This window comes from Pelecanus crispus, chromosome 6, assembly GCF_030463565.1.
Source record: "Pelecanus crispus isolate bPelCri1 chromosome 6, bPelCri1.pri, whole genome shotgun sequence".
Lineage (NCBI taxonomy): Eukaryota > Metazoa > Chordata > Aves > Pelecaniformes > Pelecanidae > Pelecanus > Pelecanus crispus.
Genome location: NC_134648.1, coordinates 46,544,815 through 46,561,343, shown reverse-complemented (window position 1 = coordinate 46,561,343; position 16,529 = coordinate 46,544,815). Strand labels below are relative to the sequence as shown.

Sequence of the window (16,529 nt, the reverse complement as noted above, 5' to 3'; positions counted from 1 at the left end):
TGCACACAACACAATTATCTCTTGACACTAACAAATAAAGAACAATCTATAACTCATCAAAATTAAATGTGGCATTCTATTCTTAAAAACTCTGGCTAGTTTTGCACAACCAAGGTAATTATATTATTTAGGAGAATAAAATGTGTGTAGAATATATAAAAACGAAGATAAGTTACAAATTTTTCTTGCATGTTGGACTTTCATTAGAGGTCTGAGAAACCTGTAAAAAGAACCCAAGTGGTATGAGAAGTGGTATCTTTTCACATGGAATCAATCTGTTCTTGAATGCTGATTGCTTGTTTGTAGTCCTCTACAGCCTCTTTATTGAAACCCAGTTTACCACGAATATCGGCTCTAAATTTGTACATCAAGGCATTATTAGGCTGAATTGACAATGCTGTAAAAGTAAGAAATAGAATGTTACGCTTTTTCTTTTTTTTAACATTATCACGATTATGAAGAGAAGCATCATCCAAAAACTTTTGTCAGTGCTCAAATTCTTCTCCAGACATGCTTTCACAAGAGAAAACATATTACATATATTAACTTTACATCAAGAGGTAGGCAACTTTGTTATGTTATCTGTACTTCAGATTTTTTTTCTCTTTTTGATGCCATTTATGAATCCCACTTTAATTTTGCCCTGACAGCAGAAACTATGCTTTCCTCTGAAACGCAAGCAAAATCTTAGAGAACAAAACTACCACCGTCCAACTTCTGGAACATGGCAATGAACCCAGTATCTTCTTCAGTTTCTCCATTGTATAAAAAGGATTTAAGTACTTGTTGGAAAGCTTAATGTGCTGTTTTAAAATTCTGCTTTAGAGAGAAAAATTTCGGAAAAAAAAAATCAATCAGCTCCCTGATCAAGTCAGTTTTTCACCATCTAACACTATGAAAATATTAGTCATGAAAGCCATGAAGTAAAACCACTATTTTGACAAATTCCACTGTAAAAGTAAATTAATTTATTAAAAAAAAAAAAATCTAAAGACAGTTATCCTTTCAGGAAAGATCATTACCTGTGCAATCAAGCGTTGTTAAATCAAAGTCACATTGCTAAATTTTGTTTCAACAAAATTAATACAAACTAAAGATAGCTTTAGTTACTGGAAGAAGTTTGCCTGTGTATCCAGAGCTGCTGAACCTCATGTTAGTAGCAATGACAAAAGCAGCAATGGAGTAATATAGCTCAGCAGTTTTGAACCTGAACAAAAGGTTTGTTTTTTACTAAGATCAAGATGAAAGTTTGATTCAGTTCCTCTTCTCTGTGAATCATGTCTATTCCAAACAGAAAAGCTTATGGAAGCCATATACTGTTTGAAAATTTGTTCTACAAAGAGCACATTCATTAAATTTCATTTTTATAAATAAAATAAGCTACCTGAATGCCATTTTCTAGGCACCTAGATATCTCAACACATACACACACAAAACCTCACAAAAATTTCTCAGACTTGGTCAGTATAGTAACTTTCCCATAACTTCTTCCCACAATTTCATTTAGAATGGGGCTCTGTTCAGCTGCTAATGGCACACATTATATGAAACAGTTTATCTTCTAATTTACATATTCTTTCAATTTTGAGAATGGAAAAAAAACACAATTAATTAGCACATTAACTTCCTCTTTTTAATCATATCATAATATCTCATCAAATCAGGCAGAAAATACACTAGCAAAAATACACACATACTTTCTGAATCATGAAATAAAGCCAAGTAATTTGTTATCATAGAAATGTAGAATGGTTTGGGTGGGAAGGGACATTAAAGATCACCTAGTTCCGACCTCCCTGACATGGGCAGGGACACCTTCCACTAGACCAGGCTGGCCAAAGCCCCATCCCACCTGGCCTTGAACACTTCCACAGATGGGGCATCCACAACTTCTCATCCACAACAGGGCAACCTGTTCCAGTGCCTCACCACCCTCATAGTGAAGAATTTCTTCCTTGTATCTAATCTAAATCTACCCTCCTTCAGTTTAAAGCATTACCCCTTGTCCTATCACTACATGCCTTTGTAAAAAGTCCCTCTCCAGCTTTCTTGTGGGCCCCCTTCAGGTACTGGAAGGCTGCTGTAAGGTCTCCCCAGAGTTTTCTCTTCTCCACGATGAACAACCCCAACTCTCTCAGCCTGTCTTCATAGGAGAGGTGCTCCAGCCCTCTCATCATCTTTGTGGCCCTCCTCTGGACTCACTCCAACAGGTCCATGTCCTTTTTATGTTGGGAGTCCCAGAGCTGAATGCAGTACTCCAGGTGGGGTCTCATGAGAGTGGAGTAGAGGGGCAGAATCACCTCCTTCATCCTGCTGGTCATGCTTCTTTTGATGCAGCCCAGGATACAGCTGGCTTTCTGGGCTGCAAGCACACATTGCCAGGTCACGCTTAGCTTCTCACCAACCAATACCCCCAAGTTCTTCTCCTCAGGGCTGCTCTCAATCCATTCTCCGCCCAACCTGTATTTGTGTTTGGGATTGCCCCAACCCATGTGCAGAACCTTGCACTTGGCCTTGTTGAACTTCATGAGGTTTGCACAAGCCCACCCCTCAAGCCTGTCAAGGTCCCTCTGGATGGCATCCCTTCCCTCCAGCATGTCGACTGCATCACACAGCTTGGTGTCACCGGCAAACTTGCTAAGGGTGCACTCAAACCCACCACCCATGTTGCTGACAAAGATGTTAGACAGCACCAGTCCCAATACTGACCGCTGAGGAACACCACTCATCACTGGTCTCCACTTGGGCATTGAGCCATTGGCTGCAACTCTTTGAGTGCGACCATCCAGCCAATTCCTTATCCACCAAGTGGTCCATTGGTCAAATCCATGTCTCTCCAATTTAGAGACAAGGATGTCATGTGGGACAGTGTCAAATGCTTTGCACAAGTCCAGGTAGATGATATCAATTGCTCTTCCCTTATCTATCAATGCTGTAACCCTGCCATATTTGGCTGTAACCCCACCAGACTTGTCAGGCATGATTTGCCCTTAGTGAAGCCATGTTGGCTGTCACTAATCACCTCCTTATTTTCTGTGTGCGTTAAGATATTTTCCAGGAGGATCTGCTCCGTGATCTTGCCAGGCACAGAGGTGAGACTGACTGGCCTGTAGTTCCCCGGGTCTTCATTTTTTCCCTTTTTAAAAATGGGGGTTATGTTTCCCCTTTTCCAGCCAGCAGGAACTTCACCAGACTGCCACAACTTCTCAAATATGATGGACAGTGGCTTAGCAACTTTATCCGCCAGTTCCCTCAGGACCCGCAGATGCATCTTATCAGGTCCCATGGGCTTGTGCACCTTCAGGTTCCTTAGATGGTCTTGAACCTGATCTCCTACAGTCCCTGCCTTTGCCTTCTGCAACTTGGGTGGTATGGCTTGAGCAGCTGCCAGTGAAGAATGAGGCAAAAAAGTAATTGAGTACCTCAGCCTTCTCCATATCCTGGGTAACCAGGTCTTCCATTTCCTTCTGGAGAGGGCCCACATTTTCTCTAGTCTTCCTTTCACCACTGACATACGTACAGAAGTTTTTCTTGCTGCCATTGATGTCCCTGGCCAGATTTAATTGTATCAGGGCTTTAGCTTTCCTAACCTGATCCCTGGCTGCTTCGACAATTTCTCTGTATTCCTCCCAGGTTACCTGTCCTTGCTTCCACCCTCTGTAGGCTTCCCTTTTGTGCTTGTGTTTGTCCAGGAGCTCCTTGTTCATCAATGCAGGCCTCCTGGTGGTTTTGCCTGACTTCCTCTTTGCTGGGATGCATCACTCCTGAGCTTGGAGGAGGTGCTCCTTGAATATTAACCAGCTTTCTTGGGCCCCTAGGGCTTTATCCCATGGTACTCTACCAAGCAGATCCTAAAGAGGCCAAAGTCTGCTCTCATGAAGTCCAGGGCAAGGAGCTTGCTGTGCACCCTCCTTGGTGCCCTAAGGACCTTGAAGTCCACCATTTCATGGCCACTGCAGCCAAGGCTGCCCTTGAGCTTCACATTCCCCACCAGCCCCTCCTTGTTGGTGAGAACAAGGTCCAGCATAGCACCTCTCATTGGCTCCTCTATCACTTGGAGAAGGAAGTTATCATCAACGCATTCCAGGAACCTCCTGGATTGCTTATGCCCTGCTGTGTTGTCCCTCCAACAGATATTGGGGTGTTTGAAGTCCCCCATGAGGACCAGGGAGTGTGAATGTGAGACTGCTCCTATCTAACTATAGAGGGCCTCATCCACTCAGTCTTCCTGGTCAGGTGGCCAGTAGCAGACCTCCACTACAATGTCACCTCTCCCTGCCCTCCCTTTAATCCTGACCCATAAGCTCTTGGTCAGATCCTCATCCATCCCAAGGCAGAGCTCCATGCACTCCAGCTGGTCATTGACAAGGGCAACACCCTCTCCTCCTCTCCCCTGCCTGTCCTTCCTAAGGAGCCTGTATACTTCCCTTCCATATCATAATTGTTATCACAGAATGACAGAATCATTTAGGTTGGAAAAGACCTTTAAGATCATCCAGTCCAACCATTAACCTAACATTACCAAGTTCACCACTAAACCAATTAAGGGTAGAGCAGCAATTTCATGTTTCCTGGCTTGGTGGCTGGATTATTTATAATGAAAGTAAAAACTAGGAATCAATAAGATTGGAAAGGATCTCTAAGATCATCAGTCCAATCATCAACCCATGATCAACACCACTATGCCCACTAAAACATGTCCCAAAGTGCCACATCTACCCATTTTTTGAACACTTCCAGGGATGGTGACTCCACCACCTCTCTGGGCAGCCTGTTCCAATGCTTGACTACCCTTTACGTGAAGAAATTTTTCCTAATATCCAATCTAAACCTCCCCTGGCACAGCTTGAGCACATTTCCTCTCATCCTATTGCTAACTACTTGGGAGAAGGTCTGAGACCAACACCCACCTCACTACAACCCCGTTTCAGGTAGTTGTAGAGAGCGATAAGGTCTCCCCTCAGCCTCCTCTCTTCTCCAGGCTAAACAACCCCAGTTCCCTCAGCCTCTCCTCATAAGACTTGTGCTCCAGACCCTTCACCAGCTTCGTTGCCCTTCTCTGGACATGCTCCAGCACCTCAATGTCTTTCTTGTAGTGAGGGGCCCAAAACTGGACACAGTATTCCAGGTGCGGCCTCACCAGAGCCGAGTACAGGGGGACAATCACTTCCCTGCTCTGGCTGGCCACACTATTCCTGATACAAGCCAGGATGCTGTTGGCCTTCTTGGCCACCTGGGCACACTGCTGGCTTATATTCAGCCAGCTGCCGACCAACACCCCTAGGTCCTCTTCCACCAGGCAGATTGCCAGCCACTCTTCCCCAAGCCTGTAGCATTGCATGGGGTTGTTGTGACTGAAGTGCAGGACCCAGCACTTGGCCTTGTTGAATCTTATACAATTGACCTCAGCCCACTGATCCAGCCTGTCCAGATCCCTCTGTAGAGCCTTCCTACCCTCGAGCAGATCGACACTCCCACCCACTTTGGTGTCATCTGCAAACTTACTGAGGGTGCACTCAATCCCCTTATCCAGATCATTGATAAAGATATTAAACAAGACTGGCTCCAAAACTGAGCCCTGGGAACAACCATAATTGTTAGCATGCTACCAAACATAGTCATGACAAGTAAATAAAGATTACCTGTTGAAATGTCTTTCTCAGCTAGTTCATATTGCCTCAATCCATTATAGAAATTTGCCCTGTTAAAATACACTGCTGCAGAGAATGGGCAGAGACAAATTGCCTTCTCAAAGTCTTCTTTTGCTTCTTCAATATTGTTTAGTAATGTGTTTGTAATAGCACGATTCATAGCAGCAGATTCATTTCTTGGGTCAAGTTGTAATACCTTGGAATAATAGCAATAGGCCTACAAAACACACGAATTGGAGACAAAGTACTCTGTTAAAATTTGAGGAAATGGCTTATGTACAACTTGTAAATTCCAGTTTGCTTCTTTAAGCTGTTTGTATTCTTAAGTCTTTACTCATTCTGTTGAGCCTTCTTTGTGCACAGAAAAGAGAGACACAGCACCAGCATGTTTATCAACAAATAGGTTGATCACCACCCAGATGGACTTTTGAAAAATAACAGCTGTATATGCTGAATTGTAATTATAGCAGAAGAAATATGCCACACACTAAAGCCAACTTGAATTATCACAGAAAACAGTTTATAATGCAACACCTATTCTTGAACTTCTTTCTTCATAATTAGATAGCCTCTGTGAGACAGTAAGTAGTCACAGAAACAGAGTAAAGAGGAAGAACAGCCTATGCAAGGCCAGTCATGGAAGAATGATACCAGGTGCATAAGAAAAGAGATTACATGATCACAGAAGAAGCCATATACAGGGCACTGACCTTGGACTCCGAAGGAATTTCTGGTCCAAGTCTAACTAATGCTCAAGAGCAACAAGGAATCTAACTCAGAAAAACATGCAAGAACATTAAATGTTTTTCTTACATGATCTTTTTCTTGTGCTTTATGAAGTACAATCTGGGTTTAAAATCATATGCCAGGCCTGTACTATACATGATGAATTCCTTAATAAGTGAACTGCAAGCTGAAGTGTTTACAGATGCAACTCTAGGAAAGAATTAATTCAAGTAGATGAAATGTGCTGAAGCATCCATGCTGGTTTTTGGTTTCCACAGCTGCTGAACCACAAAGCTCCAATCAGATAAAAGCCTGAGCCTACGCCCAGGAAATGTGACTGGAAGACCAAAGGAAAAATCATTGCAGCAGCCTCCTCACACAGAGAAAAATAAATGGTCCTTGCCTTCAAGAAGATTTCAAATTCTCTCACAAGAGGAATGTCCATATCCAACTCTTTTGTATTTGAAGATACCCACCATATTTAAGCAGAATTAGGTGATTTAAAAATCCAAAGTTACTGTGGTAACAGGAGGAAGATCTGACTTCTTGATTAAAGTTCATCAGCGGGAAATTCTTTTCATTCTCCTTGTCATGGTGCTATAGTAAATCTGGGCAATTTATTTAATGTATAGGAGTTAGGCTGGGGGGGGGGCGGAGTTACTAAATATCAGTGGGATTTTGGTATCTCAATTATTTACAAATTTTTGTGATGTGTATCCTAGCTGTCATGAATCTTAGTTCATTTATATTAATGATAAAATACATCATAGTAGGGCAATTATTTATTATTAATTACTACAGATTAATTCATCTCCTGGTAGAGGATCATGAAATTCAATGTAAGAAAGCTTCATGCTAATTATACTTAAAAGACAGCTTTATACCAACAGTACTTATTCAAGGAAAAAACTTGTGAAGACAGTATAAAGACAGATTGTAGACTTACCTGTGAAAACTGTCGATTATGGAAGTATATATTTGCTGCATTGAAATAGGCTAATGCATAGTTTGGGTCGATAGAAATTGCTTGTTGATAGTCCTTCATGGCACAGGGTAGATATCCCATTAACTGATTGATGACACCCCGATTTGTTAGCAGTGGAGCAGTGGTAGTGAGCTGAAAGAACAATGTAGATGCATTCTTACACTGGGAAAATTTACATTTCTACAGTAATTTATTCTGGTTTTCAAAGACACATTTACTCTAAAAAAAAAAGATTGAATTGCACCTTCTAATCCAGATTGGCAGCTACTAATATACAGTATTGGCTGGCTTCATATCAACAGGTTGATTTTAGTAAAACCACTTTAAGCTAACATCTACCTTTAATGCGGCATTTGTGTCTTGCAATGCAGCAAAAGTTTCACCCATTTGAAGACAGACTGAAGCTCGTCCATCATATGCAGCACGACATTTTGGATCAATGCAAATGGCAACTGTAAATTGGCTCCATGCTCTTTGAAGCTTTCCAAGGGCCTAAAATGAATTGCAATGTGTCCACAATAAGAAACATAAGAAATGCCAAACATACTAATGGTCCCACTTAAAAAATTACAGCAGAGAATGGAAGCATGCTTCTATTTACAAACACAGTTAACTAAATTACAGAAATAATGAATTCAAGTATCTTGTTAATTTTCAAATATCTTGTTAATTATGCAATACTTGTTGTCTTTGCAACTATGTAATGTACCTGTCACAACTGTTTTAACTGCAAGTATTACCTCTTCTGCATCACAGAATGGTTGATTTTGGAAGGGATCTCTGGAGATAATCTAGGCCAACCCCCTGCTCAAAGCAGGGTCAGCTGAAACAAGTTGACCAGGATGATGTACAGTTAGATTTTTTTAATATCTTCAAGGATGGAGACTCCACAACCTTTGTGCACAATCTGTTCCAGTGTTTGATTATCCTCACAGTTAAAAAAAAAAAAGTTTTCTGATGTTTAAATGGAATTTCCTGTATTTCAGTTTGTGCCCATTGCCTCCTGTCCTGTCACTGGGCACCATTAAGAAGAGCCTGGCTCCACTTTATTTATACTCCTTCATCAGATATTTAAACCTATTTATAAGATTCCCCCTTAGGCCTTCATCTCTCTTTCCCTTCCTCATGTATGACAGATGCTTCAAGCCCTTAATCATCTTAGTGTCCCTTCGCTGGATAAAAGCACCATTATGTTCATGTCTCTCTCGTACTGGAGAGCCCAGAACTGGACACAGTACTCCAGATGAGGTCTCACCAGTAATGAGTAGAGGAGAAGGATTATCTCCCTCGACCTTCTGGCAATACTGCTCCTAACATAGCCCAGGGGATCATTCGCCTTCTTTACTGCAAGGGCACATTCCTGACAACTTGAGCTTGTTGTCCATCAGGATCCCCAAAGTCTCTGGACTTTTCTGCAAAGCTGCTTTTGAGCCAGTCAGCTCCCAGCTTGTAGTGGTGCATGAAGTTTTTCCTCCCTAGATGCAGAACTTCTCACTTTCCTTTGTTGTACTTCATGAGGTTCCTGTCTGCCATTTCTCTAGGCTGCCTAGCCCGTCATCCCTCTAAATGGCAGCACAACCATTTGATGTATCAACCACTCCTCCCAATTTTGTATCATTTGCAAACTTGCTGAAGGTGCACTCTACTCCAGCATCCAGGTCATTAATTAAGATGTTAAACAGTATTAGACCTGTTACTGACCCCTGAGTGTACTTCACTAGTGACTGGCCTGTAGCTGGACTTTATGGCACTAATAATGACCCATTGAGCCTGACAGTTCAATCAGTTTTCATGTCGCCTCACTGTCCACTTATCTAGACATTACTTCACGAGGTTTTCTATGAAGACCTTATGAAAGACTACTGAAAGCTTTGCTAAAGTCGAGATAAGCAACATTCACTGCTCCCCTCTCATTCACCAAGCTAGTCATCTCATCATAGAAGGCTATCAGGTTGATTAAGCATAATTTCTCCTTCATAAATTCATGCGGACTACTTCAAATCACCTTCTTGTGCTTCATGTGTTTAAAAATAGTTTCCAGAATTATTTGCTTCATCACCCCCTTCCAGGGACTGAAGCAAGGCTGACCTGCCTGTAGTTCCCCAGATCCTACTTCTTACCATTCTTGAAGATAGGAGTGACATTTACTTTTTTCCAGTCTTCAAGAACCTCTACCGATTGCTATAACCTTTCAAAGATAATTGAGAGTGACCTCACAGCGGTGTTGGCTAGCTCCTCAGCACTTGTGGGTGTATTCCATTAGGTCCCATGGACTTGTGTATGTCCATTTTGTTTAAATGTTCCCTAACCTGATCCTCTCCACCAATGGTGAGTCTTCCTTGCTCTGGACTTTTCTGCTGGTCTCAGGAACTTGGGATTCCTGAGAGCTAGTCTTACCAGTAAAGACCAAGGTGAAGAAGGCATTGAATACCTCTGCATGTCCTTTGTCACCGTATCCCTAGTCACATTCAGCAGCAGGCCCATATTTTCCTTAATTTTCCTTTTCCTACTGATGTACTTGTAGAAGCCTTTCTTGTTGACCTTCATGTCCCTCACCAGATTCAACTCTTGATGGGCTTGTGACCTGAAGACTTATATACTGGACTTCACATAGCAATAAAATTAAACCACTGTTCAGCAACAGTACCTCCCCTGGATGGTCAAACGGAACTCTTATACTGTACCTTGTGAAGGATTTAGCACAGTCAAGAAACTGCTTATTTCCAGGCAAGTAGGCCACTTAGGACCACAGGCAAAATGTAAATATTTTACCTAATATACGTGTTAATTAAGCAAAGGTGGAAGGCGAATCATCTAGTTTCCCATATCAAAATATTTCTCCATGTGTCTATGTTTAAGCCCCAAAAGGTATAATAAGGTTTAAGAGAAGGCATCTAGTGAGATTTAGGCCTCTCAGAAATAAAGCACCTGTCACTATGTGAACTTTCTGGTTTGTCACCTGCACCTAAGATGTCTAATTCCTACCTACATCTTATTCCTGTCCACTCAATGCAGTCACTCCCAGTTTTTCTCTTGCACAGTACTTCCCAAAGCACTGTGAAAGCATTAGTTAGAATTTAAGTGAACTGGCAAAGCTGTAAAAGGAAATTTGCATGACACTTTATGCAAGACTACCTGACACAGGCTACTAACATTTACATTGGCAAAAAATAATTCGCAACAAGATTCATGACAATTCAAGACATTTCAGACAACTGGATATAATAAAACACAGTGGCTAAATGACAGAAATGAGACACAGACAAAAACTGTCAAGTCATATCATATGTGCCTTTGCTAATACAGAAGTTCATTTTCTATGCAGGTAAGTAGTTTTCAGAGATCATTACATATAAGGCCTTTACCAAGGGATTTTAGCACATTTGCTAACAGTGTAGTTTTGATAATTAGGACATACAAGATTGTTTTACACAGATTTGTCAACACTTTGGCTGCTTTTTACTTCAGTAAACAGCTCATACACACGAAACATGCCAGTTCTTAATGTTAGTTTATCAGAGAACCACATACGCAAATCAAATGAGTGTAAAGTTACTTGATATTCCATTATTCAAAGAGCAGAATTCCAACAAGATTGGGCACAAAAGTGAAAAGAAAATAATGATCTATCCATTTACTTAAAAATAAAGAAGGTGCCATAAAGCTTGCCTAAAGTACATGGATTATTTTATGTTTATTTTGATTATTTTATGTAGTATATAAATGTACGCATATAAGATTGATATTATTTTGTTTGATTAAACATAGCATTGACAGTGAATTTTGGTGTGTTACCTGCAAGTTGTATCCTAAGCAAATTCTGGCTTTTATACACTTTGGATTCAGGTGAATTGCTCTCAAGAAATCTTTCTGTGCTTGTTTACAACCAGCCTCACGTTCGTTTTCCATGTATGAATTTCCTCGTCCAATATAGGCATCCACAGAAACAGGATCTAGTTTGAGAACCTGGTCAAATGATCTCACAGCTTCTTCAAACTCATGAAGTCTAAAAATAGAGATATTAATGTTTGCTGTTTAAAAATTCTATAAACAAAATTCTCAATTTATGAATGATCACCAAATACTACCCCATAATGCCCACTGAAAGTAGTTCAGTTCTCACTGAAAGGGACACTTCTTTTTTCCCCTTAAGTTTGCTTTCTGTATGTGCCACCTGATGGTTATAACAGTGAGGGTAGTCAGTGTAAGGCCTTGCAGACTTCAATTTTAATTCCTTGGCCTGAGGAAGAAAACAGCGAAACTCTCATTAACTTCTGCTGGGCCAAGATTTCACCTCTTCAACAGTCATATTCAGAGAGACTTTACGCAAGTCATTCCTGCTACCCAAGTGTCATGACCAAACATGTCTTTGGTAGTCTGTTCAGGAACAGATGTTTCAGCAATAAATAATTTACTTCTAATACAAGCCTTCTCTCTGTTTTTTCTTATACCAATTCTCAAACTTATCCAAACTATGCTATACTTGCACGGCAAAAAGAGACGATATTCGGGGTTCTAAGCATAGGCCATTCTGGTCTAAGAGTAAGCCAAATGTGGAACCCCATCCTTAGATAAAACTTGATGCATCTGAGGTATACTGAGTAGGAATAAAAAGGATTAAATACCTGAAATGTCAATGAATGCTAGTAAGTGTCTGTACACGTAAAGCAGAAAATTTAATGTGTCAAAGTACAAAATCATTTTACCAAGATATTGACAATAAAATGTTGTTTGAATATAAGCTACCTGTGTCTACTTGAAGCACAGCCTGACTTCTTTACCAAAAGAGGAAAGATTAAATATATTTAGCTAACAAATAACTTTAAGGGTTGTAAATCAAATGCTTTTTAAAAGCAAAGCACGTGTTGCCAAAACAAATTAGGGCTTCATTCCAATCCTGTTGATAGTCAGTCATGAGGCTAGAGACTGCAGGATGGATCCCAAATGCATCTTAAAATGGGTTATATGGCTGAGTTATATAGTTACTAGAGACTCCTCTTGACAGTTGAATACAGACACGGGCACCAAAATCATATGCTCAGTTCTTAGAAGCAGTGTTCAGCATTCCTGTGCAAGTTCCACATCATCCAGACACTATGAAAGAGGGAGCCAGTTATGCCCTAACTACAGGCACAGTAACACAAGAAGTTTTGATAGTACAATCCTGAATATGTCCACCTCCACACTGCCTCAGCAGCAACAAGATTAAGTAGTGACAGATGGCAGAGTAGAATAAAATAGAATAAAATAGATTAGAATTGTAGAATAAAATAGATTAGACTAAACTAATAGGCAGATAGCTATTAAAATTTCCTTTTTATCATAGGTGATATTTGTGTGAAATAGGAACTATGAACTCCAAGTGCCACTACGATAAGTAGACTAAGATACTAATGTACATCTTACATCTTCCAATTTATATCTCTTTTAAGTGATTAACAGATTTAATTTAGTCTTTCTAAATAAACATTATCTTGATGAAACTACACTTTAGAATTTCCAAATAAAAAAAATCAGGCAAGGAAGATCATTGAGGCTTTTGCTTTTCCTTAAAGGACAGAAATTGCATTCTAACTAATTCTGAACAAACCAACCCAACTCTGTTTATCTCATAATTCTTTGTTCTTCAGTCCTTCTCTTTGTTCTGTTTTATCATCCTAGTATTTCCTCCTGATGCTGTCATGAACACATAGTTGCTTGATACCAGAAGATTTTAATATCAGTTGTTAAACTTGAAAAATATCTAATTTTCTTTTTTCCATTCCTCTTTACCGTTTTCTCCTCCCTCAGTTCTCAGTGTATTCGATATGAAAAGGTGAACTGGAATATAAAGCTCAGGAATTATTTCATTTTTCTAGTCTCCATCAAACAAAACTACATATCTTACCTACGACAGCATATTCCAATAGCTTGAAAGATCTGGCTATCACCTGGACTAAGCAACGTTGCTTCTTTGAAGTCCTGAAAAGAACAGACATTAAACCATGCAAATTGATATTGCTTCACCTCACCTACAACTGTTGTTCTTAGTTAAACAATTTTATACTTCTATATAAAAAGGGAGATAACTTCTGACAAAGGCATTATACATTCAGAAGTACTGGAGATGTATTTAACTGTTTTCATACTTCTTGTCCCAGACTTTGATAGAATAAAATCTCCAAAGTTACGTGATATCATGGTATTTCCTACAAAGCTGGAGGCAACATTTCCAGAAACAAAACCTTCCAGAAAGGTTTTGTTTGTTTGTTTTTAATAGAAATACTGTACCTCAGCTGCTATTATTAAATACATATATATTGAAAATATATTTTGCTATATACAATTTCAATAGAATTCTTCCAGTAATAAAATTATCTAGTTACTTTCTGTCATTCATTTGACAAATGTAGTAAACCAAACTCATATTTGCATTGGGGATTCTATGCATAATGTTCCAGTGAAAGACTTCATAGTGCTTTTGACTTTTGCCTTTTACTAACATTCAGAACATTTTTCAAAATGCTTGTGGTTTTGATATATGTGGTTCAATTGTAAAAACTGTACAGGTGCTTTTAAAATCAAATACAATCGTTTCAATTATGATGTAAGGAAGCACTTTAGGCTTCTGCATGGGAAAGCAACCAGTATGTACTAGGAGTGGTTTAGCTGATGCATCCACTGAACTACAACTTATCATTTTTTACTTATTCAAATTGTAAAAATAAAAAGATGTGGAAGATTTTAGCACTGTTGGAATTACAAAAGTGGCAAAGTAATTATGTGCAGATATATATATTTATATTTTGTTAAAATAAAAATCTCTCTTTCGATGAACATGCTATCATAAAATTGTAGGTATGTTTTTAAAAAACTACTGAGACACACTGTTTCCATCCAGCAAAGTCTTTCAAAGAATACCCAACAAAGCTAAAGGGACTCTTCATGTGCACAGTTTGGAGTATACACTCTGCTCTGTGTATGCAGCAGAGCAAAAGCAGGATCAAAGTTCCAAGTACCACGTTTTGTTTACTTAAACCAAAGATGCTATCCTCACAGGTAACTGCACACTTCACAGAATCAATAGGAAAAAATACCTCTACATAGCAATTCAGATCTTGTATAGACTGAATTGTAACTTTTCCTTTTTCTTCCAGTGTACCAAATTCAGGAATACATTCACTTCAAGTCTTATCTACCCGTGCTTAAGTAATTATATCCTAATTCAACCAGCACTATACTTGTATACAGATATACTCCTTGCAATAAAATATTATCAGAACTGATACATAAGAAGGTCTCAAGCATATTTATAATCACCAATGTTTTTCTTAAATTAGCTGTCATATTTTTGTGTCTGTTCAACTACCAGTTTGTAAATTTGTCTTCACTACAATCCATTCAAAGAACTTTTTGCTCTCCCTGCTGGTTCTGCCCCAGTCTCTTTCTCCTGGCCTTCCATACCAGTTTGTACCACCCCAGCTTCTTTTCTGAACTATTCTGATCAATTGCATCTTGAAGCACAAGAGACCAATAACACAATATTTCTACATAAATTATTTCTGCGCAAGGTCTACCAACTGTAAAGAGCTTTTGTTGTGCACCTCCAATAGGACATTTCTAGGTCATTGGAATGGGATTCATACTCATTCTTTATTTTTTATTTGCACATAAGAAACATTACTCAATTTTTGAATGCCTATACTGAAATTGTTGCTATCACGTCAAGAAGATAACATATTTTAAAATTACTAGTCCATAATGGAAGCAATGAATGCACCAGTTATACTGAAAATAAATACCCCTGCTTTTCAAAAAACTAAAACTTTTAGAAAACTTAAAAACTATTTAAAATTCAAAAATAAAAACTCATGTGTGTGAATGAGTAATGTTTAACACTGTTAGGTTTCCAGCCTGCTATTGCTATACCAGATGGAGTCCCTTGGAATGAGTGTCATCTGCACCGTGAGTCCATGTCAGAAACACATACTGTTTTCTTACTTTTAAGAAAATTATCTTAAGGTCAGACCCTTCCTGCCCTTTCAACAAAAATGGTCATTTACACACACACACGTGCACACACAGAGGAACAAAACAAGCCCACTCAATCAGAACTTCCATTTACTGAGGCTTCTGCAATGAATTAGTACTCATTTGGACCCAACATAAGTTGCTTCAAGATTAAAAAAGAAGGAAAAATCAGGTTCTTGCCTATTACATTTTGTGCAACTCCCATGTTTAACTCGAGCAGCATAAAATCGTAAAACAACTAAAACTGCATTTTATTTGCATCTTCACAGCCAGACTGGCATTAGGAGTTGAGCAAATGAGAATTGGGCACAAACTATTTCAGAAGAATATTAAAATAGTCAAGATGGCCTTTATATCAGCAATGGCTTACGTTTAACAGAAAACTCTACATTTCCTTTACTCAAAGAAGGATTTTGTACCTCACGTGCATTAGCATAATCACCAAGTTCCACGTAGAGTAGTCCACGATTAATTAACACTTTAAAAGCTATTTCCTTATTCAATTCAAGCAGAAGAAGAATTCCATAATCTTTCAAAGCCTACAAAAACATAAAATGTATTTTAAACCATAATTTATTCAGAGGGGTACAATGATGCTTCAAAATTTAAAAGGCATGCTTTCAAATTCCTACAAATCATGTGCATATGCATGGACTTCAGTGTGGCTATTCCAATGTTTCATTGTTCCCAGATTGCACTTAACTGATTTTGGAGCCTTCTATCTATTACATAGATACCCATTCCTAGAGTACAGAAGTAAAAATAATACAAATATATTAAATATACATAATTAAAACTTGTTTTGACATTATATAAATTTCAGCGTTAGAAAAAAATCTTAATTACTTCCACTGTTAAATTTTATGTCCAAATTCTTATTAAAAAAAACCCAACAAATTATTCTAGATTAATTAGTCATGCTTTTAAAATTAAATATCTTCAAATAGAATTTATTGTTATTGAAAAACCTAAGCACTAGTTGTATTAACTAAATTTGGGTGTAAATCTTCTAAGAGAGCAAATAGTGACACGACTAGGTAGACTGAAGAAGCCTCAATTCTCAAATTCATCAAAATTGAACAGTATTTCAACAATGCTTGATCTGAAGAAGTTCTATCCCAACTCTTTTTTCACCTGAAGAATAAACTTATACAATA

The 16,529-nt window shown here is 38.8% G+C and overlaps 1 protein-coding gene across 1 annotated transcript in view; it reads right to left on the bottom strand.

Annotated features, from left to right (window-relative positions):
* Positions 1-260: 260 nt before the first annotated feature.
* TTC6 (tetratricopeptide repeat domain 6) overlaps positions 261-16,529 on the bottom strand; it is a 69,664-nt gene continuing 53,395 nt past the window's right edge. Inside the window, exons 23-29 of the mRNA XM_075713044.1 lie at positions 15,792-15,911; positions 13,250-13,323; positions 11,158-11,368; positions 7,702-7,854; positions 7,324-7,494; positions 5,643-5,868; positions 261-397 (exon numbers count right to left, since the gene is read on the bottom strand). Of these exons, the coding sequence (XP_075569159.1) occupies positions 261-397; positions 5,643-5,868; positions 7,324-7,494; positions 7,702-7,854; positions 11,158-11,368; positions 13,250-13,323; positions 15,792-15,911 (1,092 nt within the window). The remainder of the gene's footprint in view (positions 398-5,642; positions 5,869-7,323; positions 7,495-7,701; positions 7,855-11,157; positions 11,369-13,249; positions 13,324-15,791; positions 15,912-16,529) is intronic.